The sequence below is a fragment of the Vulpes vulpes genome, chromosome 13 (assembly GCF_048418805.1).
Source record: "Vulpes vulpes isolate BD-2025 chromosome 13, VulVul3, whole genome shotgun sequence".
NCBI lineage: Eukaryota > Metazoa > Chordata > Mammalia > Carnivora > Canidae > Vulpes > Vulpes vulpes.
In genome coordinates, this window is record NC_132792.1 from 81,071,404 (window position 1) to 81,098,722 (window position 27,319).

The 27,319-nt window shown below is 46.2% G+C and overlaps 2 protein-coding genes across 16 annotated transcripts in view; both read right to left on the reverse strand.

Annotated features, from left to right (window-relative positions):
- The window catches only part of DYM (dymeclin), a 344,551-nt gene extending 335,814 nt beyond the window's left edge, over positions 1-8,737 (reverse strand). For 6 of the 15 annotated variants that reach the window (XM_026006027.2, XM_072734783.1, XM_072734782.1 and 3 more), the window contains exon 1: positions 8,427-8,735. The gene's annotated coding sequence lies outside the window, so the exon portion shown is untranslated. Of the gene's footprint in view, positions 1-8,118; positions 8,290-8,426 lie in introns of those variants that run through there. The other 9 variants (XM_072734786.1, XM_072734784.1, XM_026006032.2 and 6 more) reach the window with 8 other exon arrangements.
- Positions 8,738-21,544: 12,807 nt separating this feature from the next.
- Positions 21,545-26,651, reverse strand: C13H18orf32 (chromosome 13 C18orf32 homolog). Its single transcript, XM_026006025.2, has 3 exons — positions 26,514-26,651; positions 23,038-23,225; positions 21,545-22,235 (listed from the first exon to the last, which is right to left on the reverse strand). The coding sequence occupies exons 2-3, from the start codon at positions 23,200-23,202 to the stop codon at positions 22,170-22,172; spliced, it is 231 nt and encodes a 76-aa protein (XP_025861810.1). The 5' UTR covers positions 23,203-23,225; positions 26,514-26,651; the 3' UTR covers positions 21,545-22,169.
- Between the last annotated feature and the right edge of the window lie 668 nt (positions 26,652-27,319).

The window sequence follows — 27,319 nt, forward strand, 5'->3', positions numbered from 1 at the left end:
ATTTTATGGAAATTGCTCTAGCTCAGAGGTGAGAATGGAATTTTTCTGAAGAAGAACCTTCCTCAGCCACTATTACTGAACACTGAAAAGGCTTTGCAAATTCATTTTTGCTGCAGATTTGCTAATAATTCCCAATGAATTCAATCTAAAATTAGAAGGTCAACAGCAGAAAAAAAAAAAAAAAAAAAAAAAAGGTCAACAGCACTTCCATGCAAAACCTACACGGAGGTAGTTATTTCAAGGACAACTGACACTGAATCATTAAGTGCTTTACACACTTGCAATGCTGTGAAAAATTAAAACGAGATGTGAGATCTCCAATGGCACACAAATATGCGATAATATATTTTCCAAAATAAAACTACAGTTTCAGCATTTTTCAGACCTCAATACAAGTTCCACCTTTCAAAGACCATTTAATTGTGCAACAGAAGCTTCTACCTAACCCTCAATCAGAAGTGATTAGTGGGCAATGTGATGATTTGCTAAAAAGGTAATTATTAAGAAAAGAATCTAACAGAATTCTATAGATGCTTTCCAAACAATAAATGTGCTCCACCAAAACCATATGTTCATGGACTAACATCAGTATCTGGAGGTATCATGTAAACAGATACTTCCAAAGAAACAATACCAAAATCTCATTACAAACCAATGTTAAATACGAACATTTGTAATCAATTTTGATGACTGAGGTTTAATGTTAGGATGCCATGTTAGATAAAACGTTATCCCCTCTCCTCCAAAAAGAGATTTCATCCTTCTCATAAGCAAACCTTTATTACAAAAAAAAAAAAAAAAAAAAAAAACTATCCTCAACTATTATTTGTATTGTTATATTGTATTTTGAATCTCATCAGTAAAAAACTTGTGGAAATTTTTTCTCTCGTTACGTAAGTATCTGTATAATATCCCTCTTTTTGTCTCTTGGCCCACAAAGCCTAAAATATTTACAATCTGGCCCTTTACACAAATATCTGCCAACTCTTGGCCTAGAAGAATAAACTGAGGCAAAGAAAGATTAAGTAACTTGCTCAAGACTCTGGTGTTGTTAGAAAGTGGCAGGACAGGTTTCAGAGAGGCAGGCTGCGTGCAGAAACCACTACACCATGTTACTTCCATGAACCAAGAACAAGAGACCATAAAAAAGGAAATGGTCAAAGAGCAAGAAAAGATACTTGAAATGAAAAACTGTTTAGAAAACTGGGCAGAGAGAGGATAAGGTCAAAGAAATTTCCATTATAAAGAACAAGACAAACAGATGGAAAACAGGAAATGGAAACTTAGAAGACCCACTGAGATAGGTCTTAAAACATTAGTAACAGTAAGTAAACACGACCAAACCAGAGAGGTGTTAAGTCAAGACACTGTCGAGTTGGGTGTGGAGTGTCTGATATTCCATCTTACATGCACCATAACAAAGACATGAAGCCTCTGGGACACGGACCAAAACAATTCAGTGCCCACAGCAACAGCAGTAGCCGCAGCAACATCTTGCATCAGTTTCCTGGGCCCCAATCCCCACAGGCCTTTCAAAGCATTTCGTAAAATTAGTAATATGTTCATGAAAAAATAAGCAAATGGGGGAGGGAGCAGGGAAACCAGGCACATCACCCAGCTCGGCAGTGAGCAAATATTTATATACTCCTAGCAATATAAACACTGGACACTAAATTAGCCAAGAATTCTCATGCATCTCAACTGGAAGGGCTGGGAGAGGGGAAGAGGAGGAGGAAGAGCACCTCACTTACCACAAGGAGGCAATAGGTGTCATCCACATTGATAAATCAAAAAATAGCCATTTAGCCATATTATTCATAAACATGGTTGGGGTAGTTGTCTCTGGGAACCACACTACACAGGATAAGGAAGGCTCGTTTGTTATAATATACCCTCTAATATCATTTATCTTTTCTAAAACACAAGCATTACTTTAAGTAGAAAAATTAACTCATAGAATGTGCTTCACTACTCACTATCACAATCACTGACTCATATAAACAACTCAATGTGCCCATACCAAAGATAGTGCATTGGTGAAAACACAAACTGGCAATACCCAAGCTCCATCACATTACAGTTATGTAAGCACAGGGGGGTCCGTCATTACTTCCTGAGTGCCCCGTATGTGGCCAGCATGATGCTAAGTGCCAAGACTGCAACTGTGAATGGAATTTACAGTCAAGGAGACACAGATAAATCAACATGAAACTATAGTACAGCAACTATTTAAGACTCAGTGAAAGCTTTCCAGAAGTCATACCACAAAATCTAAGACCTAAAGGATACAAAGGATTGGCCTACTTGGTTGTGGGGTTCAGAAAATCATCCAAGCAAAGAGAACACCATGTATAAACGCCTAGAGTGAAGACAAAAACAGGTAAGGGCCCCATTCAAGGAACTGAAAGAAGCTCGACATGGCTGGAGTAGGGAGGGAATCAGAGTGGAAGCAAAAAAGGCCAGAAAGCAAGCTGATGGACTTACTAACGGGCTTCTATCCACCCACTGCAACCACAGATCACACACAGCCCTGAGGCTTGCAGATCCGTGCAATCTTCCCCTATATGCTAATGATTTCAAAGTATCCACGAACACTCTCGCGGGGGCCAGACCATTTCCCTGACTGTATGCCATGCATCACCATCTGGACCCAGAAATCAAGGACCAAGGCAGCCTGGGTGGCTCAGCGGTTTAGCACCGCCTTTGGCCCAGGGCATGATCCTGGAGACCCGGAATCCCACGTCAGGCTCCCTGCATGGAGCTCGCTTGTGTCTCTACCTCTCTCTCTGTCTCTCATGAATAAATAAATAAAATCTTGAAAAGAAAAAGAAAAAGAAAAAGAAAAAGAAAAAGAAAAAGAAAAAGAAAAAGAGATCAAGGACCACACCCTAGGAAGGGCAGAGTAAGAAACCAGGTCTCTAATGGCAATGCAGCCACCATGCCAGCTCTGAAGCATCTGCCTCTGGACTTTTACATGAGAACAAACAGGTTTAAGCTATTATTCAATCAGGTCTGTTAGCCACAGCCGAACCTAATCTTAACTGATGCAGGAGGATTTAAAAATATTTTAAGGTGGGGCACCCCGGTGGCTCAGTCAGTTCAGTATCCGACTCTTGGTGTCAGCTCAGGACATGATCTCAGGGTCATGATATGGAGTCCCTGAGTCGGACTCCATACTCAGCAGGGAGTCTGCTTTAGATTCTCTCTCCCCCTTTGCCCCCTCTGCTCTCACCCACATGCTCTCTAAAATAAATGAATAAATCTTCAACAATAACAACAAAAAAGTGTTCTTGGGTGAAGAGCTACAAGAAATATCCTGAAGGAATTAAGATTCAGTGACTCAACCTAAAAAAGAAATTATCAGTCACAAGACATACAAAATCTATATTGTTTCGTTCTTCCAGTGTCCTTACTAGAGAATTAACAGCCACTTTTAGTGTCTGCATTTTTATTTTATTTTATTTTTCATTATTTTAGAGAGAATGCAGTGCATGCCAACTGGGGGAAGGGCAGAGGGAGAGGAAGAGGGAAAGAATCCCAAGCAGACCACGCACTGAGCCCAGAGCTTGACGTGGGGTTCAATCTCACAACCCTGAAATCATGGCCTAAGCCAAACCAAGAGTCAGGTGCTCAACTAACTGAGCCACCCAGATGACCCTGCATTATTTTTAAGTTGAGATATAACCAATATGTAGCATTAAGTTAGTTTCTGGTGTAGGACATAACAGTCCTTATGTGTATATTGCAAAATGATCCCCGCAATTAAGTCTAGTTACCATCCAAGATTCTTCCTTCAGCTCAGATGATGATCCTGGAGTCCTGGGATCGAGTCCCACACAGGGCTCCCTCCTCAGTGAGGAGTCTGTTTCTCCCTCTGTCCCTCCCCCTACTAGTGCACACTCCCTCACTCTCTCAAATAAATTCTAAAAAAAAAAAAAAAAAAAAAAAAGTCTAGTTAACATCCATCCTCATACATAATTACAATTTTTTTTCTTATGAGAACTTAAAAGATCTACTGTTAGCAACTTTCAAATATACAATAATTACTAACTATAATCACCATGTGGCACATTACACCATGGTGACTTCTAACTAAAAGTCTGTACCTTTTGACCACCTTTACCCATTTTGTCCATACACCTGGCCGCACCCTGACCCGTAACCCCAGCCTGGTGCCTGCATATTTAAAGAATGTGATAAAAATTAAAGAAGATCAAAAAGTACCAACCAAACTTCCTTAAAGGAATGAAAAAAAGACGTTTAGTAAATAAGACCTATTTGTAAAGTTGTTCTCAACCCTACTAGTTTATTTTGACAAGAAATAAGTAACAGGTAGATAACTTACACACTGTGTACGTGCACTTTTGAAGTAGAAATTCAGAGCATTAGCTCCACTAAGAACCTTCCGAGGGGAAACAAGCTGAAAGGTGGGACCAGAGAGTGTGTTCACCTCCCCTTATGCTTAACTGAGAAGCCCTCCACTGAAGCAGAGCACCATCAGAGCCAGGACCTTCAGACCAGGACACAGTCAAGACCTTGAGAGCTAAGGTGGAATGCGGAACCCCCTTGGGAAGCAGGGTACCAAACTAGAGGCCTTCTAACGTTCTATCTCCCAGACTCCGTCTTCTCCTGGTCCCGGGAAAGGAAGAGCAGCCACAGTCTCACCTGTTCAGACTCACAACCCTTCCCAACCATCCAGGTCACAGAAAGAAAAGTTGAGAAGGGGCCTCAAGCCCAAGTCTGTCAGTTCATTCTTCCTGCACATTTTTCCACTTTAAGAGTTTTCCTGGGATGCCTGGGGGTTCAGTCGGTTAAGTGCATCCAACTCTTGATTTTGTTCAGGTCGTGATCTCAGAGTCATGAGATTGAGCTCCAAGTCAGGCTCCCCACTGGGGGTGCCGACTGCATGAGATTTTCTCTCTCTCTCTCCCCCTGTCCCACTGCCCCTCCCCTCCAACTCCATCTCTCAAAAAAAAAAAAATTATTTTTATTTTAAATTAATTTATTTATTCATGAGAGAGCAGAGATACAGGCAGAGGAGAAGCAGGCTCCCTGCAAGGAGCCTGATGTGAGAACCGATCCCAGGACCCCAGGATCACAACCTGCCACTGAGCCACCCAAGTGCCCTCCAAAAAAACAATTTTTAAAGAGTCTTCCTGTTGAATTGGGGGCGCCTCAATCACCCACTGGGACAGAGAGCCTTCTCACTTGGGGGACAGGAACCATCACTGCCCAGACTGTCCTATGACTTCAAGTAGCCGCTGTGCATTATATACACTGATTACAAGTAGACAATACTTTAAAAACAAGAAAACAAAGAGACCAAAATGAAATACAGAAAGACTTTACATGTTGTCGCAATGCTTTTATGCTTAATCACTTTTAAAGGTCTTATTTTACTAAAAACTACGCTGCAAGCACACAGGTACTTCCGATATGCTTGTTAAAAAGGAAAATGGAGTGGTCCTCTCTGTCATTAACCATTCCCATTTAAGAAGACACGTTGAATTTGTAACATCAAAGGTAGTCACCTCACCTAGTCTCAGCAAAATGTCCCAAAACACACTAAGGCAGGAGAATAATAGCCCCCAAAGATATCCATATCCTCATCTATGGAATTTGTGCTTGTTACCTGGCAGAGGGGGCTCTGCAGCTATAATTAAGCTAAGGACTCTGGAGGGGGAGATTCGCCTGAGTTATCCAGCTGGGCCTGGTCTAATCATACAGGTCCTTAACATTTCCCAGGTGTTATCGGAGACCTATACAGCATGGAAAGACACAATATTGCTGACTTCAAAGATGGAGCAATAGAGCTGCAAGCCAAGGAATAGGGGTGGCCTCTAAAAGCTGGAAGAGATAAGGAAACAGGTTCATCCCTAGAAACCTCCAGAAAAGAACACAGCCTTGCTGACACACTGATTTCAGCCTAGTAAGACCTATTTTGGACTTCTAAAATACAGAACTTTAAAATAATTTGTGTTGTTTTAAGACACTAAATTTGTGGTAACTTATTACAGGAGTCATAGAAAACTAATACACATGAGGTGCCCAGGTGGTTCAGTTGGTGATGCGTCGGACTCTTGGTTTCAGCTCATGATTTCAGGGTCCTGGGTTTGAGCCCCGCTTTGGACTCTGCACTCAGTGCAAAGTCAGCTTGTCCCTCTCCCTCCTCTTCTGTTCCTCCCCCCACCTCCTGCTCTCCCTCTCTAAAATAAAATCCTTAAAAAAAAAGAAAACTAATACACAGTAAACAACTAACAACATGTGAAAGTATATACAAAAGTGTAATCAAATTGCTCAAATATTTAGAGCAATGAGACATAAATTATTTCTGCATGTCTATTTCACTTTTTAAAAATTTGCTTGCGTCGTATTTCACTTGTTTTTCTCCTGCTCTCATGAAAACTCCATCAATTAAAATGCCAGCCAAAGTGACAGTTCTTTGAACTTTCTATAGAAGGATGAACCAGCAACCGAGGAAATGAAACAGGGTAACAGGAGCAACTGGAAAAAATCAGGAAACAATTATTCCATGCTTTTTTAGAGAGTCAAACATCAAAGCATTTGCACTGTGTAATTCTTTTGTATCAAATGGATGCCACATTTAAAAAAATAAGTCCTTCTAATACTAAGAGCTTACTATTAATTTTTTTAGATGTGATAATGGTAACATAGGCATATGAAAAAGAGAGTGACTCAACCTTCTGCAGATAGACACTCAAATATTTACAAATGAAATGGCCTATGATTTGCTTTAAAATAGTTGGGAGTGGGATAGGCATGGATTAAAGTATAGATCAAAGTAAATTAGCGGGAGTTATTAACTGCTAAGGCTGGGTAACGAGTGCATGGGGCTATATTAAATTATTTCAATGTCTAAACTTTTCTGTACTTAAAAGCTACAAAAACAGGGATCCCTGGGTGGCTCAGCGGTTTAGCGCCTGCCTTGGGCCCAGGGCGTGACCCTGGAGTCCCAAGATCGAGTCCCGCATCGGGCTCCCTGCATGGAGCCTGCTTCTCCCTCTGCCTCTCTCTGCCTCTCTCTCATGAGTAAATAAATAAAATCTTTAAAAATAAAAAAATAACAAAAGTTATGTAAACAAAGTCCTTGGACTCCATCATAATAACATAGACTCAATATATTTAACAGTTGAATCTCCTTCCTGTGACATAACCCCCCCACCCAAATTCTCTTCGTTCAAACCACTTGCAATCTATAGTTTAATCAATTACTCGTCAGTCCCCAACTTATTTTTACCCTATTTAAAACCTTAAAAGAGTTTCAGTAAATCACTTAACCTCTAAGAGCCCGGTTCTTCATCTGCAGAATGAGAATATTTATACTTGGCCACTCTGAGTTGCCAAGAGAATCATGGAAGATAAAAATTACAAAGCAGAAAAATAATTCTAGATACCTATATATTTACAAATTTCATGATCAGCAGAAACCATTCACCTTTTCCTACAGATCTCTTCCCTTCCATCCCCAGCTCCTTTCTTGCACCCTCAGCCCATCAGACCGAAGGCCTGGGCTCCTCTGTAAGATTACACTCCCCTCCACGGCCTCCATCCCCCACGTTTCCACAACAGCTTCTGTACACACGTCTCCCCCCAGCCTCCCCTCTCTCCTTCCAGGGGTCCCACTCCGTCTGCAAGCCTAGTGCACATTCTGCGCACGCCAGGGCCGGCCCTATCACAGCCACCCGTCACTCCAGTACCCCAGCCCTGTGCTTTCTGCTATCGGCTTTATCACCCCCACTACTGCCGCCAGCTCACAAACACCTGGGCTAACTTCCCACCCTTTCAGTTAAAACACAACTGCTGGATGTCAGGAAGCGGGAAAGGGGGAAATAGAGTGTAAGGGGAGTTTCTTTTTGGGGTGATAAAAATGTTCTGGCATTCGAACAGTTGCACCACCCTGTGAATATGCCCCCAAAAAACAGAAACAAAAACCACCGAGTTCTACTTCAACGGTACCTCTCTACACGGTGGATTTCATGGTATGTGAATGACTTCTCCAGAACAACGTCTACGTCAACAACAATCAACACCGTGGCTCACGCTGCCCATTCCACGCCCATGCCAGGCCAACACCGCACCACCTCCCGGTGCACCCACCTAGCCGCCCCTCGGGGTCCCCCCAACTCCGAACACTGGGCTGGGACGGAGGTCCCCCTCGACGTGGACGCACACACTGCCCCTCGCCCTCTGAGCGCCACTGCGCCCTGGAAGGCGGCGGAGGGCGGCGGGCAGCTCTCGGGGCCCAGGCACAGCCCTCCGGGGCGGCCCGGTCCCTCTCCCCCGGTCCCGGCGGAGCGGTCCCGCCGACGGGAGGGGGAGCGTGTCCGCAAACCGGCTCGGGCCGGGGGCAGGGGGCCCCGCCGGGCTTCCAGGGCCGCTCGGCGGGCGGCGGCGCCACGGCCCACCTGTCTCAGCCGCGGGCAGATCCGCTTCCAGCTCCACCGACGCGCGAGCGGGGGGCGGGATCGGAGGAAGCCGCCGTCGCCGCCGCAATCGGGGTGGCTGGCGCACGCCTGCTCAGGCCTCCATGTTCCCACGTCGCTGCGGCTCCGGCTCCGGCCGGGCTCCCGCCCCGGCAGCGTCCGCGCGGAGGCCGAGGGGCGGGGAGAAGGGAGGAAAGCGGCCGAGACCGCGGCTGGAGACCGAACGGCCGGGCGCGCGCCCCACCGCGGTCACGTGGCGCGCGGCGCGCGGCGCGCGGACTTCTGGGAAATGTAGTCCTTCGGACGTTAGGCGTCTCCCCACCCTCCGGTAGCGTCCCGGGCAACGGCGGGGCCACGTGGCCAGTGGGAGGAGGGGCGGAGCCCTGGGGGTCGCTGGGCTGCTCGCCCCGCAGCGCTGGTTCTGGCGCCTTAGCTTTGTGAAGGCTGTTCCTTCCGACTGACAACCATCCCAAAGTCGAGCGGTTACTTGTAGGGCTCTGAAGAACCGGGAAATAGGAGGATAATTTATCTTTGGGGGTGCTTTGACTTTTTTTTATCTTTACCTTTATTCCTTTCAAACCCTCGTGTCGAGAGCCGACTTCCAGAAAATGATTTTCAGTGGAGGCAGGTAGTAGGCCTAAGATAACCGCACTAGTGGCAGAAAGGGCAGGTCCCTTAGGAAAGAGGATGTACACAGCCAGCACGGTGTCCAAAGAAGGGAGACTGGGCTCCAATGAGCTGAGATTACCAGGCTGCCGTCCGACCTGGAGCTTTGCCTCAGTTTCCTGTTCTGAAACAGACACAGGATGACGATGATGATTCTTCTCCTACAGGACTGTTGCCGAATCAGTAAGGATCATTAACGACCCAGGTTATGAGTTGTCGTGCGCTGTTGTTTCTCCAAATAACGCTGACATAGACGCTCCGATTTGCAGCCAGTGTCTCAAGGGTACCCTGAAAAGTACCATGCAGATCTTCGATACACTTCAAGCATCTGCTGCTACTGAATCCCCTGAGCTTGCAGGATTATTTCATGAAAACATACTAAAACACAAGGGACCTGGGAGCCTCGCTAAGAACAGGCGGGCATTATTATGCAGCCGTTGAGAAGAATACTAGGGATACATGTTCATGATCCATCCAGCGGAAACAGTATGTATGATATGCAATTTTTGCAAATAATGTTTCTGTTTCCTATGTGTGTACACGCACAGGGAGAAAAAGGCTAAAAGATTATTAACAATTATTAACTTCGGGAAATGAGATCATCTGTGACTAAATTCACACATTTCATATTTTTTTCTGCAATTAATATGAGTTGCATAATATCATATGTAGTTTTATGATATTTATTTTAGAATTTTAGCAAAAGAGGGGTACCTGGGTGGTTCAGTCCGGTTACACATCTGCCTTCAGCTCCCATCATGACCCCAGCCTCCTTGGATCCAGGCCGCCTTCTGGCTCCCCAGCTCAGCTAGGAGTCTGTTCCTGCCTCCTTCCTCTGCCCCTCCCCCTGCTTCTGCGCCCTCATTCTCTCTCACACACACACTCATTGTCTCCCAAATTAAAACTGTAAAAAATAGGGCAGCCCGGGTGGCTCAGTGGTTTAGTGCTGCCTTCAGCTCAGGGCATGACCCTGGGGACTTGGGATCAAGTCCCACATCAGGCTCCCTGCATGGGGCCTGCTTCTCCCTCTGCCTGTGTCTCTGCCTCTCTCTCTTTCTCTCTCTGTGTGTCTCTCACAAATAAATAAAATCTTTAAAAAAAAAAAAAAAAAACTTTAAAAAATAAAATAATAAAAATAAATAAATTTCAGGAAAAACAGAGGCACCAAAACCAAATTCAAAGTACTTTATACTTTTGCCTGCACCAAAAATTACACCCTCTACCAAACCCCAAAATGATGAAATAAATGTGAGCCTCTCTTCAGAACAAACTTAACAGACCAAGAAACAACTCATTCTACTTCGAGGTGAACCAGTTATTAAAATTTGATGTCCTCCCCTTTCTTATATATTTTGGATGGCTTGTAATAAAAAGTCTTACTAATATTCCTCGATGAATGTCATGATGCTGCTAGGCAAACATCATAAATCCGAGTGTTAGTTTAGGAATGGTTTTCCCAATATATGAAGCATGAGTTGGAGTCGCAATCCTTCACAAACTATTTATTGTACATGTAATGTGCTAAGTCTTATCTTTGGTCACCCACTCTCAACACTGCCAGAACCACTGTCATGATGAACTTTGACCTGATTACATCAGTGTCTGGTTGGTACAGAAACAGGAGCAGGAAAGTTGTGAAAACCCTCTCATTAAATGCAACAGGGTGTCCTGGTTGGTTCCTAGAACCCAACAAGGCAAAAGTTGTGAAATTCAAATGAAGTCTGGAGTTTAGTTAAGGGTATTGTACCAACGTTAATTCCCTAGTTTTGACAAGGTGTTATGGTAACATAAGATATTAACATTAAAAGAAACTGGGTGAAGGATATACAGGAACTCTCTGTACTTTGCAGCTCTTCTGTGAATCTGAAATTATTTCATGTGGCAGGTAGAACAACGATCTGAAGATACCCACATCCTAATGCCCACAACCTATGAATATGTTAGGTTACACGGCAAAGGGGTGCAGACAGCATTAGGTTGTTAATCAGATGACTTCCAGATGAGGACACTATCCAGGATTATCACAGTGGGCCCAATGTAATCATAAAAGTGAAAAGCGAGAGGAAGACAAAGCAATCATAAGTATGGCTTGAGATTGCATCAGGCTCCATGCTCAGCAGGAAATCTGCTGGAGAATCTGTCTCTCCCTCTCCATCTGTCCCTCCCCCACCATGCACTGTCTCTCACTCTCTCTAAAATAAATAAATATGGCTCTGCAAGATCATGCGACGCAATGTGAGGACCAGACATTGCTGGCTTTGAGGATGGCAAGAGACTGGGAATATATTCAGTGGCCTCTCGCAGCTGGAAGAGAAAAGGAAATATTATCCCCCAGAGCCTCCAGAAGGGAACCCAGTCTTGCCGACACCTTGGTTTTAGTGCAGTGAGAATCGCGTCAGACTTGTGACCTACAGAACTATGAGATCATAAATTTGTGTTGTTTTAAGCCTTAAATCTGTGGTGACTTATTACAGCAGGAAGAGAAAAATGAATACACTCAAAAATATAGTTTAATTAAGATAGAAAATCTCCAAATGGCTGCCTGTCTTCCCAACACATTTTCAATCTGACTGTAGCAATATTTGCCCTACTTAGAAAGTAACTATAAAACAGAAAACATACAAAAAAAAATGATACTTCACTTTAGAAGGCATTCAATTTTTATATTTTGCGGCAGCAGACTTATACATTCCCAGCACATTTTGGTTAGACCATTATGAAAATCAACTATATCTAGAAATATGTTGTTACCCAGGAAAGCCAGTCAGGCAGGGAAATATAAAAAGTGAGGCATTGGAAAGATTATGGTGTCTGGGGATCCCTGGGTGGCGCAGCGGTTTGGCGCCTGCCTTTGGCCCAGGGCGCGATCCTGGAGGCCAGGGATCGAATCCCACGTCGGGCTCCCAGTGCATGGAGCCTGCTTCTCCCTCTGCCTATGTCTCTGCCTCTCTCTCTGTGACTATCATAAATAAATAAAAATTTTTTTAAAATGTAAAAAAGAAAAAGATTATGGTGTCTGAAATTACAGTCCTGCATTACCTCTGCATGGCCCTTGTTACTCAGGGACTTTCCAGAGAGATACCTTTTTTTTTTAAGATTTTTTTTTTTTTTAATTTCTTCATGAGGGACACACAGAGGCAGAGACACAGGCAGAGGGAGAAGCAGGCTCCATGCAGGGAGCCCGACGCGGGACTCCATCCCAGAAGCCAGGGATCACCCCCTGGGCCAACGCAGACATTCAACCACTGAGCCACCCAGGTGTCCCCCAGAGAAATACTTAAAATGAAGACTGGTGTTTCTGACCGAGGATGTTCATTTGGCTCAATCATTCAACACATATTTACTTAGTGACTCTGGGTGCACTGTGCTTCAGACCTGAACCTGACCTCAAGAAGTTTAAGGTCTAGGGGCACCTGGGTGACTCAGTAGTTGAGCATCTGCCTTGGGCTCAGGGTGTGACCCCGGGGTCCCCGGATGGAGTCCCACATCGGGCTCCCCGAAAGCCTGCTTTTCCCTCTGCCTGTGTCTCTGCCTCTCTCTGTGTCTCTCATGAATAAATAAAGAGAAAGCAAAAAAAAAAGCAATGACTAACAGAAGGCCACTCCCCAAGCAGGACCAAGACTACCTAGAGATTATTGTTTCAAACCTGTTCCAAGAACAATGCTCAGATTTTCAATGCCTGAGAAAGAAGAGCAGATTTTGGAGTCAGATCTGTGTTTGCATTCTGGTTCCATAATTTATTAGCTGAATGACTTTGGAAAGCGACTGTCTTGACCAGTTGAGGCCGCTCTAACAGAATACTGTTGAGTGGGGAGTTTAAACAACAGACTTGTGTTTCTCACAGTTTTGGCGGCGGGAAGCCCCAGATTAGGTGCTGGCAGAGCCATGGCTGGGTGAGGGCCCTCCTCCTGATTTACAGGTAAGCATCTTTTCATTGTACCCTCGCACGAGGAGAAAGAGAGCTCCAGTTGCTTCTCACAAAAGTACCTATCTCGGGGCACCTGGGGGGTTCAGTCGGTTAAGGGTCTACCTTCGCCTCAGGTCATGATCTCGGGTCCTGGGATGGAGCCCTGCTTTGGGTTCCACACTCAGTGGGGGGTCTGCTCCCTCTCCTGCCTGTCCTCCTACTCATGTTCTCTCTCTCTCAAATAAAATCTTTAAAAAATATATTTAAAATCTTTAAAAAATATATTTATCTCATCATAGAGTCTCCACCCTTATGACACAATCTAAACCTAATTACCTCCAAAAGGCCCCCTGCTACTGTCACCCCATGTAAGTTGAGTTTACGTACATGTCTTCTAGGAGAACAAAAAGACACAGTCCGTGACAGCCACCTGACTTCTCTGAGCCCAGCTTTCTTCTCTACAAGGAAGAGACAGTAATACACTGACATCTCACAGTTGCTATGAGAATTCAGTGATGCATGCAGCATGCCTTTTTTTTTGAAGATTTTATTTCAGAGAGGGAGAGAGAGCGTGCAAACAGAGGGAGGGGAGGAAGGAGAAGGAGAGAGAATCCCAAGTAGATTCCACACTAAGCATGGGGCTTGGTCTCACGTCTCTGAGATCATGACCTGAGCTAAAATGGAGCTGGACGCTTAAATGACTGAGCCCCCCAGGCACCCCACATGCCTTTCTTTAACAAATGTTATTTCACCTGCATAGTCTAGAGGTAGTCAAGTCACACGCTGTCACTGCCGGTCCCCGGGCAGTCCTCTGAAGAGGGATATAGGTTAACCAGGGTGGGATCATCCGGGCAGGGCAGTCAGCTTGGCGAGAGGTCTGGAAGCCCTGTCAGATGAACGACTGACTGAGCTGAGCATGAACAACTGGCCCAAGACTTGCGATAAGGAACCGTTGTCAGGAGGCATGACCAGCCTGACTTGATGTCACCCCAGAGAAGCAGACTAGGACTGAAGGTTTGAAGCTATAGGCCACAAGGTTCAGCTCCGTGTAAGAACTCACTGACGAGGATGTCAGTGCTGACAAATGAGCATCCGCATTGTGGGCTGCTCGCGACGAGCCATGCACCGTGATCTTAGTTAAGTCTCCAAGCAGCCCTGTGAGAAAGGGTTGCTGAGAACCCCAGCGACCTGGAAAACTCTTGACAATAGTCAAGTGAAAGCGAAATGGTCTGCCTGCAAGAGCCGTGAAGAGTCTCGTCCCCACATGTGTTCAGGCTGGGTCCCACCAAGCAGGTCGTGGGGATCAGGGCAGGGAGGGCACGTTGGCAACCAGACCAAGTCCCTCCCCTGGAAGATGAGGAGCCAAGTGCCAGGGACGTGCGAGGCTCGGGACAGGGATGTGCAGCCAGTAAGCTGGTGACAGAGGGGAGCGCCCTGTGGGCCTCACGGGGGCTGTTGGTGGTCATCAGGCATGGCCACAGCCGGCTCCACGGCGTGGCATGGCCACCGAGAGGCCGCAGCGAACCTCCAATCCCTGCGACCCCCACCTGCCGTCCCGCGTCTCCTCGTGTCTCCCCATGTCCTGAGCTCCGAGGCGGAGCCTGGGGACAGGGGCCCGGGCCAGCCTGGTGGCCGTACAAACAGCTAGAGGAGGAGAAGCCCACTCTGCAAGTGTCACCATCTTTGTCCTGCTGGGGACAAATCGGCATGAGTCACAAACTAATATTAGTTCATGAATTCGTCTAGAAAACAGCCAGGGCCAGGCGCAGTTGTGAAGTGTGGACTGTGCTGACCTGCTGGTCACACGCCCTCCAAGGTAGGTATGTGCTCGTCCCCATGTTCCAGTCCAAAGCTAAATAGGCTTCCCGATGTCACAAGACTGGCGAGTGGCACCTGGAGCCCAAAGGCAGCCGTCAGGCCGCGGAGCCCAGGCTTACCCCAGGAGAGGCCGCCTCAGGGCTCCCTTGCCGCCCCCGCGGAGCGGGAGGTTCACACCGACCTCCTCGCAGTCGCTTGCTCTTGCCAAGCAAAATGGACTGCAGCTCCCGCGCGTGCTCATCAGGGCTGCTGTGACAAAGCCCCACAAGCTGAGCGATTTAAACACACGTGTGTGGTCTCACAGCTCTGGAGGCCGGAAGCCCGAAATCAAGGGGTTGGTAAGGTTGGTTGTCCCAGAGGCTGCAACGGAGAAGCTGTCCAGGGCCTCCGGGCTGGCAGCCAGGGCTTTCACCCTGCGACCTTTGCAGCTCCGTGGCTGGTAGAGGGGTCACCAATCCCTGCCTTCTCGCGTGTTTCTGTGGCCAGATTTGCTTTTGGTAAGAGTGCCAGTCATGTGGGATTAGGATCCATCCTAATGACCTCATTTTAACTAATCTCACCTGCAGTGCTCCTCCCTGCAAATAGGGTGAGGTTCAGAGGTGCCGGGAGTTAGGACTTCAACACAAAGTGTGTGTGTGTGTGTGTGTGTGTGTGTGTGTGTGTGTGTGTGTGTAGGGGTGCATGACACAATTTGTTCCGTAACACCGGGTACAAACAATACAAAAAAGACGTGGAGAAATGTACCTGGTCTTAGAGGACATAGTCAGACATATGGGTGCCAATGAACCAAATCAGGTCAAACGTTGCTTTAATACAGGCACAGCTCTGTTTGTAGAAGGATGTGGTTGGACCATGATGCGGCTGCCGGCCTCACCAGGCAAAGCCCCCCAGAAGCCAGCAGCAGGAGCCTGGACTTGGGGCCTCGCCTGCGCTATCCTGCCGTGGGGTGCAGAATGCAGGTGGGGGAATCTAGAGGAAGAGCACAGGAGAGCAGGGACCCAAACCTCCCAGCCCTTCACGGGTCACCAGGTAAACTGTTTGACCCTTTCATGTGCTACTAAAGACCAGGGGTAGAGGGGCCCCAGGTGGCTCAGCGGATTAGCACTGCCTTCAGCCCAGGGCGTGATCCTATGGACCCAGAATCGAGTCCTGTGTCAGGTTCCCTGCATGGAACCTGCTTCTCCCTCTGCCTGTGTCTCTCATGAATAAATAAAAAAATCTTAAAAAAAGAAAAAAGACCAGGAGGAGAAATACAAGTTAATTTGCTGGTATAGCATATGGCAATTTCTAACTGTGCATAGTTTTTTCTTCTATTTAGTTCCACAACATTTAGAAAATGTCTTCCCCGGGGTCTTCTGGGAGGTGGCTACCTGCAAGGAGCTCACCATCCTGTGCAAGACTCAACAGGTGCCCAGCTATCCGTTGTGGCACAAGGTTCCCTGAAGGAGAAGCCCTGTATGGAGCCTGCAGAGCACAAGGACAAGAGGCCCTCTGAAAGGAAGGGACGGAAAGGCTTCCCAGAGGTTGTGGTATTTAAATGGGGCTAAAAGGATTCTAGTACCAATTTCCAGGGTTGGGGTGGGAGGTTTCCCCATAGCACCAAGCAATTCTCCAGCACTGGCCCGGCATCCTATAATTCGACTCCATCTGATGCTACCTACCTGGAGAGAGCATCAGTTCTCACAGGTCAAGGGCTCAGTCCCACAGGACTCCCTCACAATCCCCCTTCAGATGCCAATCCCAAGTCCAGGTTGTGCTTCTGACTGGCCATAAAGCCAATGTTCCCATGATCTCCCCTCGGGTCTAAGTTGTTAGAGTGGCTCAGAGAACGCAGAGAAATGTTTTACTCACTAGTAAAGTGATCGCTGGTTTATTATAAAAGGATACAGGAACATCCAGATGGAAGAGATGCATAGGACCAGCTATAGGGAAAGGGAGAGGAGCTCCCATGATCTCTCTACGAGCGTCATCTCCCACACCTCCACACACATATGTTCACCATCCAAAAGCTCTGTGAACCCTGTCTTTTGGGGTTTTTATGGAGTTTCATTAAATAGCCAGGATTGATGGAATCATTGGCCTTTAGCGATTGACTCCACCCTCCTCCCCTCCTGGGACTCCCGTGGAGTTGGTAGGGTCTCCCAGCAACCAGCCCACATCCTACGGTGTGGTTCAAATTACTCATTAACATATTAAAAGATCCCTTTGTCACTCTGTTCACTCTGACAGAGTGTCCCTCTGTCACTCTGTAGGAAATTCCAAGAGTTTTAGGAGCTCTGGGCCAGAACTTGAAGACTGCACATATATTAATTTTAAATCACACTGTCACAGGAGGCAACACATCACAGGTTCCACCGCCTCAAACAGGTGGCAATGGACCCCAAATGGCATGCAGTCCTCTAGCAAACACTATCAATATGGAATAAAATCTTAAAAAAAAAAAAAGCTGTCAGTTATGTATTTCTTTTTATGTATCACATGTTCCACAATAAAAAAAAAACAACAGCAGCAGCATGGATCAGCTCTCCAAAACTCTTCACTTATTAATGCATCTTTCCTATATTTAATGTTATTCTACAAATAATACATTGATATAATCTTTAACATAAAATTAAAAGAATATATTTTATTTAATCATGAGAGACACAAAGAGAGGCAGAGACACAGGCAGAGGGAAAAGCAGATTCCCTGCGGGGAGCCCGATGTGGGACTCGATTCCAACACCCCAGGGTCATGCCCTGAGCCGAAGGCAGATGCTCAACCACTGAGCCACCCAGGTGCCCCGTTTCCTTCCTATTTTAGTTTTTTTTTTTTTTTTTAATTTATGATAGTCACACACAGAGAGAGAGACACAGGCAGAGGGAGAAGCAGGCTCCATGCACCGGGAGCCCGATGTGGGATTCGATCCCGGGTCTCCAGGATCGCGCCCTGGGCCAAAGGCAGGCGCTAAAACGCTGCGCCACCCAGGGATCCCTCCTTCCTATTTTAAATGGACTTTTGTGGGTTGTTTTGTTTTGTTTGGGCTATTGCCATAATCAGTGATTTTAAGAATGTTCTTGTATGTCTACTGATACACAGGTACACAGTTTTCTCTGGACTCTAGAAATAAGTGTATATGCATGTTCAGCTTTCCCAGATAATGCCGGCTCCTGTCCCAGAGTACTTGTACCAATTTATGCTCCCACCAGCAGCGTGTAGGAACCCCTTCTGTTTATCCTCCCAACACTTGATCTTTAATTTTAACCATTCTGGTGGTTTCTCATTGTAGTTTTAATTTGCATTTCCCGCTGACACATGTGTTTCTATATATTTATGGCCCTTTTATGAAATACACTATTAATTCCTTTCTTCTTCTCCCCTGCCCCCATCTGAAATTATTTCTAGCGATCCAATATGGAGTCTTCATAAGGCTGAGTAGCTCCTTAAATTTCAGAATTATAAACTCTTCAGAGGTTAAAACCAGTGAAGTCCAGGGGCGCTGATCGGTGGAGCCCATGGTATCCAGATCCAAAATGGATCCCCAAGTAATTGAAGGACTAGTCATTAGTCAGGGAAGGGGACGAGTGTAGCAGGCCAACTGCTAAGATGGTGGCCCTGGATTCCTGACCCCTGATCGACACACACTTTCTCCCAGATACCAAATACCCACCTAGGTACTGACATTGAAGGGATTTTGCAGATGTAATTAAGATCCCAAATTAGTTGACCTTAAATCAGATGATTTGGGCAGGTCTAATATAATCCCCAAAAGATTAGAAGTCAGAGAGACGAGCTGTGGCCGCCCTGGGAGAACGTGGCCGCCCTTGTTGTAAGCCATCTCTGGGGCCACAGGGCAAGGCTACGAGCAGCCTCCAGGAGCTAAGGGCCGACCCCAGCTGACCAGGGGCAAGAGCAGGACCTCAGTCCTACAAACTAACAGCGAGAAAACGGATTCTGCTGACAACCACAGACCTGGAAGCCCCGATGAGAACTGCAGACATGGCTAACATCCTGTTTTGAGCCTGGTGAAACCCTGAGCAGAGAATCCAGCCATATCCACATCTATTTCTTGCCCAGGTTGACACGGAGCAGGGACCACAGAAGCTAGAGACAAGGCAGGGACCAGGTGCGCACGTGCTGCACAGCAAGGAGCTCTTGCAGGCCGGCCATGCTGTCAGTGTCCTGGCAAGCAGATGGCACCTTGAGATGATGCGGTAAGTAGAGCCCACAGCAAGAGAAGCTGTCACCCTGATCGGTCCAACGGACAAGGTGAAAGGGAGGTCAGGGGAAACTGAAGGGTCATGTGCAGGTGGCCCACCTGAGGTGCAGGGACGTCTGGCTGAGGATCTTGATTGATCTGAGGACGCCCTGAGGGGATGTGGCGAAGGAAGTATATACCCTGACCTCCCACTTCCTTCCCTTCCCTCTGCTACAGATCCCCGTGGGCTAAACCCAACAGAACCTAGAGGCCAGAGGAGGTCTGTGGGTGTAGTTCCTGGAGGTTTCTCGGGCAGCAAGGAAGGATAGAGGCAGATCTGGAGGGGCAAATGGAAGGCACCTGGTGCGCTCGGAACGAGATACTAAGGACAACCCAACAGTACAAAAACCTGTTGGGAGGATGTGTGGTAGAGGGACTTAAACAGTGTAGGACAGCTACATCTGAACATGATGGCAAGTGAGAGCTGATAACTCCAAAAACAGCAGTGTATCTGTACTATTTAGAAATACAGAGATAGAACAAGATACAGCACCAGCCAAATGAGTGATGCCTTTGGAGACTAAGGGAGTAGGGACATTATAATCCTTGCAATAGTATGATTTTCTTAAAATGATGTATTTAGAGGCACCTGCATGGTCCAGCTGTCTTTGGCTCAGGTTGTGTTCCTGGGGTCCTAGGATCAAGTCCCACATCAGGCTCCCTGCACGGAGCCTGCTTCTCCCTCTGCCTGTCTCTGCCTCTCTCATGAATAAATAAAATCTTAAAAAAAATGTATTTAATAAAAACAAGAAAGTTGCTAGAGGGGTGCCTGGTGGGCTCAGTCGGTCAAGTGTCGGATTCTTGATTTCAGCTCAGGTCTTAAACCTCAGGGTCGCAAGCTCACACCCAGTGTGGAGCCTACTAAAAAGAAAAGCTGGGGCAGACCCGGTGGCTCAGCAGTTTAGCGCCACCTTCAGTCCAGGACATGATCCTGGAGTCCTGGGATCAAGTCCCACGTCAGGCTCCCTGTATGCAGCCTGCTTCTCCCTCTGCCTCTTTCATGAATAAATAAATAGAATCTTTAAAAAAAAAAAGCTACACAAAAACCAACAGTGGTTACACCTGTGGAGCTGGAATAAGGGTAGAACATCAACTGTTCATTTAACTTGCTCTTGCATTTTTACTATAAACAGTTTTTTAAAAAAAAGAATTTAATCTCTACACCCGGGCTCAACGTGGGGCTTGAACCCACAATCTGGAGATCAAGAATTGCAAGCTCCACTGAGCCAGCCAAGTGCCTCAACATCTGCAATTTTTATAATATAGCTTTTATACCTTAAAAAAATAAACAAAACCGGGATCCCTGGGTGGCGCAGCGGTTTGGCGCCTGCCTTTGGCCCAGGGCGCGATCCTGGAGACCCGGGATCGAATCCCACATCGGGCTCCCGGTGCATGGAGCCTGCTTTTCCCTCCGCCTGTGTCTCTGCCTCTCTCTCTCTCTGTGACTATCATAAATAAATAAAAAAAATTAAAAAAATTAAAAAAAAAAAAAATAAACAAAACCTAATCAGGGGCTATCCTGTGCAAAAAAAAAAAAAAAAAAAACCTACCACCCCATCAACTAGGTATAGTCGCTAAAGGGGATTTACCTTATTCTTCAGGTGGATTGGAGCAGAAAAACTGAAAGCTACTGATTTGTTTTTTTTTTTTTTTTTTTTTAAGATTTTATTTATTTATTCACAAGAGACAGAGAGAGAGAGAGAGGCAGAGACACAGGCATAGGGAGAAGCAGGCCCCATGCAGGGAGCCCAATGTAGGACTCAAACCCGGGACTCCAGGATCACGCCCTGGTCTGAAGGCAGGTGCTAAACTGCTGAGCCACCCAGGGATCCCCCGAAAGCTACTGATTTGTAAATGAAATCCAGGGTGAATGAGTGATTTGACCATACATAAAGCTTACCAGAGCCTCAGTTAGAACCGAGGACTTCAAGGGCAGGAGTCCCTTCTAACCCCATAAGGAATAAATACATTCCTTATTCCATGTAAAGATAAGGCTCATCATCTTTGAATATTTATATATCCCTCCACTAATGTAAGAGGCCTAGGGATGAAAGACCATGTCAAGACCCAAAGTAGCAAAGAACTCCCCAGTCCTGTGTTAGAAACCAATAATTCTGGAGTGTCTTATTATGCAACAACACTGGATACGATCTGCTCTTTATTTTTATTTTTTAAAGATTTTATCTATTTATTCATGAGACAGAGAGGTAGAGACACAGGCAGAGGGAGAAGCAGGCTCCACGCAGGGAGCCCAATGTGGGACTCGATCCTGGGACTCTAGGATCACGCCCTGGGCTGAAGGCGGCGCTAAACTGCTGAGCCACTCCAGCTGCCCCAATCTATTCTTTAAAAAAAGAAAAAAAGATTGTTGCTTCACAACTATCCAGATGTTATTACACTGTAATTCTGCTTTCTGATGTGGCAAAAACTATCCATTTAAAATATTTAAACTGTGAAAGAAAAAAGAACAAGTAAACTGAATATTTAATTTAATTTGTAAGAACAGAAGGAATGCAACAAAGATTAGGATTTTATAATATACATTAGGTATATTCTGTAAAAAATTCAAAGGCGTTTCCCTGATCTCCCTGTCATGTCTACCCTCCTCAGAGCAGTAAGAGTAATTACTACGCGCCTAAGCAGGCTGCTCCGTTGTGTTGGACAAGAATTATATCTTCATATTTCGAGTCCTCATCATCTCCCCAAACTCCCTTTCCTTTCACAGCGCGGTCTCATTCCACAGTTTCACAGTAACATCACACTCTGCTCAAATTCACGGAGCCTGAACAAGAGCTAGAGGCCCAAGGACCTTCTAGTACGGATTTAGTAGCAGTGTCTACTGGCATAAACCTTCTATTTATTCATAACTGCAGTAACAGAAATGAAAGCTACTTTAATGAAAGAGGAACTCAGAATGAGATCATTAAATAGAACACATTTTAAATATAATTATGTATTTCCTGATTAATATCAGGTAAGTATCTAAGCTATCTCGATTTCTGGTCTCAGAGAAAAAAGGTAAGAGACAATTACAAGCAAGGTGCTTCATATTATCAGGTCCATTTTTAAAACAATGAAATCCTTTGGAACAATCACTTTAGTCTTTCTTTTTATCGGAGATTTCCGTTGATCCTTTCGTTGGTAATCCGTTTATGTCTGTACCCTAAAATGAAAAAAAACCTATTTTTAGATATTATTACAACTCATTATAAGAAATGTCTTTAAAAAACAGACAACAAATTTCAGAATGAAAGAACTCTGCTTCTAGAAATGAACACAGTGGCTAAATTAATACAGAACACAGGTGAAGTTGAACTTAATAAGAACCAATGCTAAAAACAGAGCTGTCCAAATATTCATTTAAAAAAATAACTTCATTTCGTTTTGTTTTTTTTTTAAATCTCTATGATCCTTCCGACTAACTCTCTTACCAAAGGTATCAACGAAACAGGCATATTTTAGCATCATCTCTTCTTATCCATTAGCTATTTACTATTATTCTTACCAGCCAAGAGACACTGGTTATTATCTTGACTGTAAGACAAGGAACAAACACACTAATCAGAAGTCTAGTTTAAAACCTTAGTTTAAACCAAATGTTAATTACTTAGAAAACATCCTCATCCTCTTATTTTAAAAAAAGAAATTAAGCCTTAGTGCCTGGGTAGCTCAGTCCAACTCTTGATTTCAATTTGGGCCATGGTCTCGGGACCGTAGGATAGAGCCCCACAAGGGGCTCAGTGCTGAGCATGGAGCCTGCTTAGGATTCTCTCTTCCCCTCTGCCCCCACTCGCTGCTTGCGCTCTCTTTCTCTCTAAATAAAATGTTTAAAAAGAAAGAAATTAAGACACATTAGTGAAGCTTCTGGTTCTAAGACTTTGCCTTTTTAAAGCCAAGTATTTCACCCTGACTGTAAGTACCACCCTCCTAACCTACCCTTATTCAAGGTATTTTAATGTTCTTACCTTACAGTCTACTTTGCCTTTGTTTTTATCATTTGTTTCTCGAAGAGCTTTTCTAGGCCACATACGGCTAACAAAGGGGGAAATCAGAGGGTATATGTATGGCTCCAGGAATTTTTTGTAGACCCAGAGCAGAACTGGAATGACGATGCAAGGAATGCACACCATCCTCCCAGGCTGGAGTTCCTGAACTGCAGACATGCGTGAAAAAACAAATGAGTTCATCATGGATTAATGACTGAAGGAATTTATCTAGATTAAGATATTTGAAAGGACTACTTCTGCATTAAAGGGAAAACCTAAATCATTCATTAGCTGAAAGCACGAGTCTATTAAAGTGCTGCTTTCTATAAAGGAATAAGACATGGTAGACATGGAAATAAGTGAGGTGCCTGCCTCCAAACCCCTCCAATCACTGCTTCCCAACCATAAATTTAAGGATAAAGGAAAAGACACTAGCTTTTGCTGGGTACTAGGCAGTTAGGCCCTTTGCATTATCAATTCATGTAATCCTCAAAACCTCCAGCCCACTCATCTTCAGAGACTGACAGCATTGATTGGCTAAACCTCCAAGGCTAAAGGTCCATCTTGTAATAAGGAATTCACTAAGGTATCACTTTGGAAGACCTACAGGCTACAAACCAGCTGGACTTTCCCCCCCAAACTCCTTTGATATACTTTTCTCCTTTTTAATAGCAATCAAGAAGGGGGGGCATCTGGGAGGCTCAGTGGGTCAAATGTCTGCCTTTGGCTCAGGTCATGATCTCAAGGTCCTGGGATGGAGCTCCACGTCAGGCTCTATGCTCAGTGGGGAGCCTGCTTCTCCCTCTCCCTCTGCCTGCAGCTCCCCCTGCTTGTGCTCTGTCAAATAAAATCTTTTCAAAAAATAGCAGTTAAGGTAAACTGAGTAATAAAAACATTTTACTTGGTATTACTGTTATGAGTACCATTGTCCATTTCAAGAAATTCACACCCTTTGGGGAGCTCAGTCAGTGAAGAGTCCGACTCTTGGTTTCAGCTTGTGGGATCAAGCTCCTGGGATCACGCTCCGAGTTGTGTGTGTGTGTGTGTGTGTGGGAGGTGTCAGTGGTCAGCGGGGAGTCTGCTTGAGATTCTCTCTGGCCCTCCCGCATGCACGTATGTGGCATGCTAAAGTTAACACCTCTTCCTTGATGATTTTGAATTATCTTGGAATTTCCCCAAGTCAGCAATTTCTTGAAAAAGAACCAATACTACTTCCCTAATATTGAACCAAAGACCTCTTAAATTTACAAGAATTTTTAATCCCTTAGAGTAGACCTGGGGAAAAAAAAAAAAAAGAGTAGACCTGAAAAACTAAGATGTTTCAGAATAGTGTCTGAAGCTAGTAATTCAAGATGTTAAAATTTCTTATTTTCAAAATATTGTAAATTAAGTAGTACTTGCTGGCAAAGGAATTAGCACTGACTACATTAAGGCAATTTAAAATTATCCACAGGGGCGCCTGGGTGGCTCAGTCAGTTAAGTGTCTGCCTTCGGCTCAGGTCATGATCCCAGGGTTCTGGGACTGAAGCCCCATGTCCGGCTCCCTGCTCAGCAGGCAGCCTGCTTCTCCCTTTCCCTCTGCCTGCTTGTGTGCTCTCTCCCTCTCCCTCTGTCAAATAAATAATAAAATCTTTTTTTTTTTAATTTTTATTTATTTATGATAGTCACAGAGAGAGAGAGAGAGGCAGAGACACAGGCAGAGGGAGAAGCAGGCTCCATGCACCCGGAGCCCGATGTGGGATTTGATCCCAGGTCTCCAGGATCGTGCCCTGGGCCAAAGGCAGGCGCCAAACCGCTGCGCCACCCAGGGATCCCTAATAAAATCTTTAAAAAAATAAATTATTCACAGTACAGGTGAGCAGCGTATGGTAATCCGTTCTGAATGTAGGTTTGAAATGAATCACAAGGGCTATAAACAAGTAAGCATATGAATGTACATTAAGGAACGATCAACTATTTTATAAAGGATTCATAACCAGATTCTTTAAAAACAGTCCCCAGGTCAAACTAAAGTAACAATTTAAGAATTTACCAACACGTTTTGTTCCAAAATTTTAAAGGACATATTTTCTGACTAAAATAAGTCAAACTGAGTAGTGAGTCTTTTTCAGCAATTTTCAAGGAATCATTATTTCTGACCACAGACATTTATAATTTGGTCTGAAGAGACTCAAGAGGCCATCTGGTTTAGGTCTGCCCGCTTACAGGCACCAGAGTCTTTGGATCAGAGCAGACTGGCTGGCAGCTGCCGATTTTGAAACCTGCTTTTACCACCTGGAGATGGTGTTCTCAGGAAGTTATTTAAGGAGTCTGTGCCTTGATGCCCTCCTGAGGAAAATGAAGACAACAGCCTATCTCACAGGGTCGTAGATGTGGATTAGATGTTAATAACAAATGCAAGCTCAGAAAAGCACGTGCATGTGTGAAGTTCTATGTAAGTGTTACCACACCAACAAAAACCGATCCTAAAGTGCCACCTGTCCAAAGTTCACACAGAGCTCAACAGTAATTAGAGGTGGCACCCAGAGTGCCCAATTCTGGGTTCCTAGCTCAATGCTCCTGGCTTTTCCCCCAACAGAAATACAGTGATTACGTTATTCCCCCCACCCGTCGTGGAAACCAACTTAAACCCTTGGACACAACCGATCGTGTTCCCGGGACTAGGTCAAGTTAACGGCTGGCAGTCCATCACAGATTCACGTTCACCTACGACTAATCACTGGGTTTTAAGTGACTTCTCAGGAACAAGTGCTACCAATCACTTATGTCATGAACAGGGCTTTTATAAGCCTTGTTAGCTCTCTTCATAGCGAAGCCACTGTGCGCCATCTCCTTAATCCTTACGCGGCTCTTCGGGGTGAGGTTTTACCTCGTACCTGTGCAAACTGTAGAAAGGGCTAGAAGGTGGCTATGAGAACCTGATAAAATGAGTATTTTATTTACTCTCACCAAGCTAATTCTCAGATAGATAGTACAACCAAGCGAGCAACAATGGATGTGAAGTGCGGGAGGAGAGGAATTTTCTTTCCTGCGGCTTAGTCCAAGATCACGGCGAATACGGGGCGAATACAGCGAAAGGCTGAGGCTGCCTTAGGAACCAGGCAGGTAGCGCGGGGAACGCCGCTCCCTCAGGGGGCCGGCGAGGGACCTCGCCTCGCCGGGCAGGCCGGGCCGGAGTCCGCGGCCGGCGGGAGCGACGGGGAGCGACGGGGAGCGACGGGGAGCCGACGGCACAGGCCGCGGAGAACCAGCACAAAGGGAGAGGCGGGCGGGCGGGCGGGCGCGGGGAGCCGGGGAGCGCAGGCGGGCCGCCGGGGCAGGCCAACCGCGAGCGGCTCGGCTCGCTCGGCGCCGCCCGGCCCGGAAGCTGCTAAGCGGCCCCGCGGAGGCCGGGCCCCCGCCCACCGCCGCCCGAGCCCCCGGCCGCCAGCCAGGGCTCGCCAGGCCCCACTCACCCGCGACCACCGGGTCCAAGTGGCAACGTCTGCACTTTCGGAGGAGGGACGTGCTGCCGCCAAGCCAATGGGCACGGCAAGAGATGCTGACAAAGGCGCGCTTGCGTCACCGGGGACGCACGGGACGTAACGGTGACGCCCAGGCGGAGGCGCGGGCTGGCTTCCGGCGCAGCCGCCGTGAGCTCAGAGCCCGCGGCCGGCGAGGCCGAGAGCTTGGCTCTCCTGCGCGAAGTGGAACCCGGGACGAGGGATGAACAGCGCCGGTGCGGGGGGCCCGCCACCGTAGGGGCCACTCCACGTGCCCGAGGCCGCTGTGCTCAGCTGCTCACTCTGCTGGTTGGAAGTTCAAGGGCAGGGAATTGCTTGAAGCGCTTGTCCACCCCGGACGGCTGAGGCGGAGCGCACTGCTGGGTTTGGCAGCGGCGGTTTTACTCCCAGTTCTGCTTAGTATGGACCCAAGAGGAACGAGAACACGCAGGACGGACCTGCCCGCAAGATACCGCGCAGTTAAAAAGCCAGTGACACAGGGCCACATTGTGATCTGATTGCATGTAATCGCCAGTAAAAGCAAATTATGTGAACCTCCCTAAGGGTTGCTCGGGGCTGTATAGGGTTTGGTAAGGAGTGACCTCAAACTACTGCCAGGGTTCCTCTGGGATAACGAAAACGCACAAAAATTTACCAGGCGACATGCATAATCAAATAGAAGCTATTGACTTAATTGTAGTTGGGTATATCATACAATGCTAAATCTCAACGTGGTTGGAAAAAAATTAAGAAATATCCCCATGCTCAAATTCCATTTT

Coding starts and splice junctions, on each gene's coding strand:
- C13H18orf32 (XM_026006025.2), bottom strand. CDS start 23,202: ATGGTGTGCATTCCTTGCATCGTCATTCCAGTTCTGCTCTGGGTCTAC. Junction 22,236..23,037: donor AAGGCAAAGTAGACTGTAAG/GTAAGAACATTA, acceptor TTTTCATTTTAG/GGTACAGACATAAACGGATT.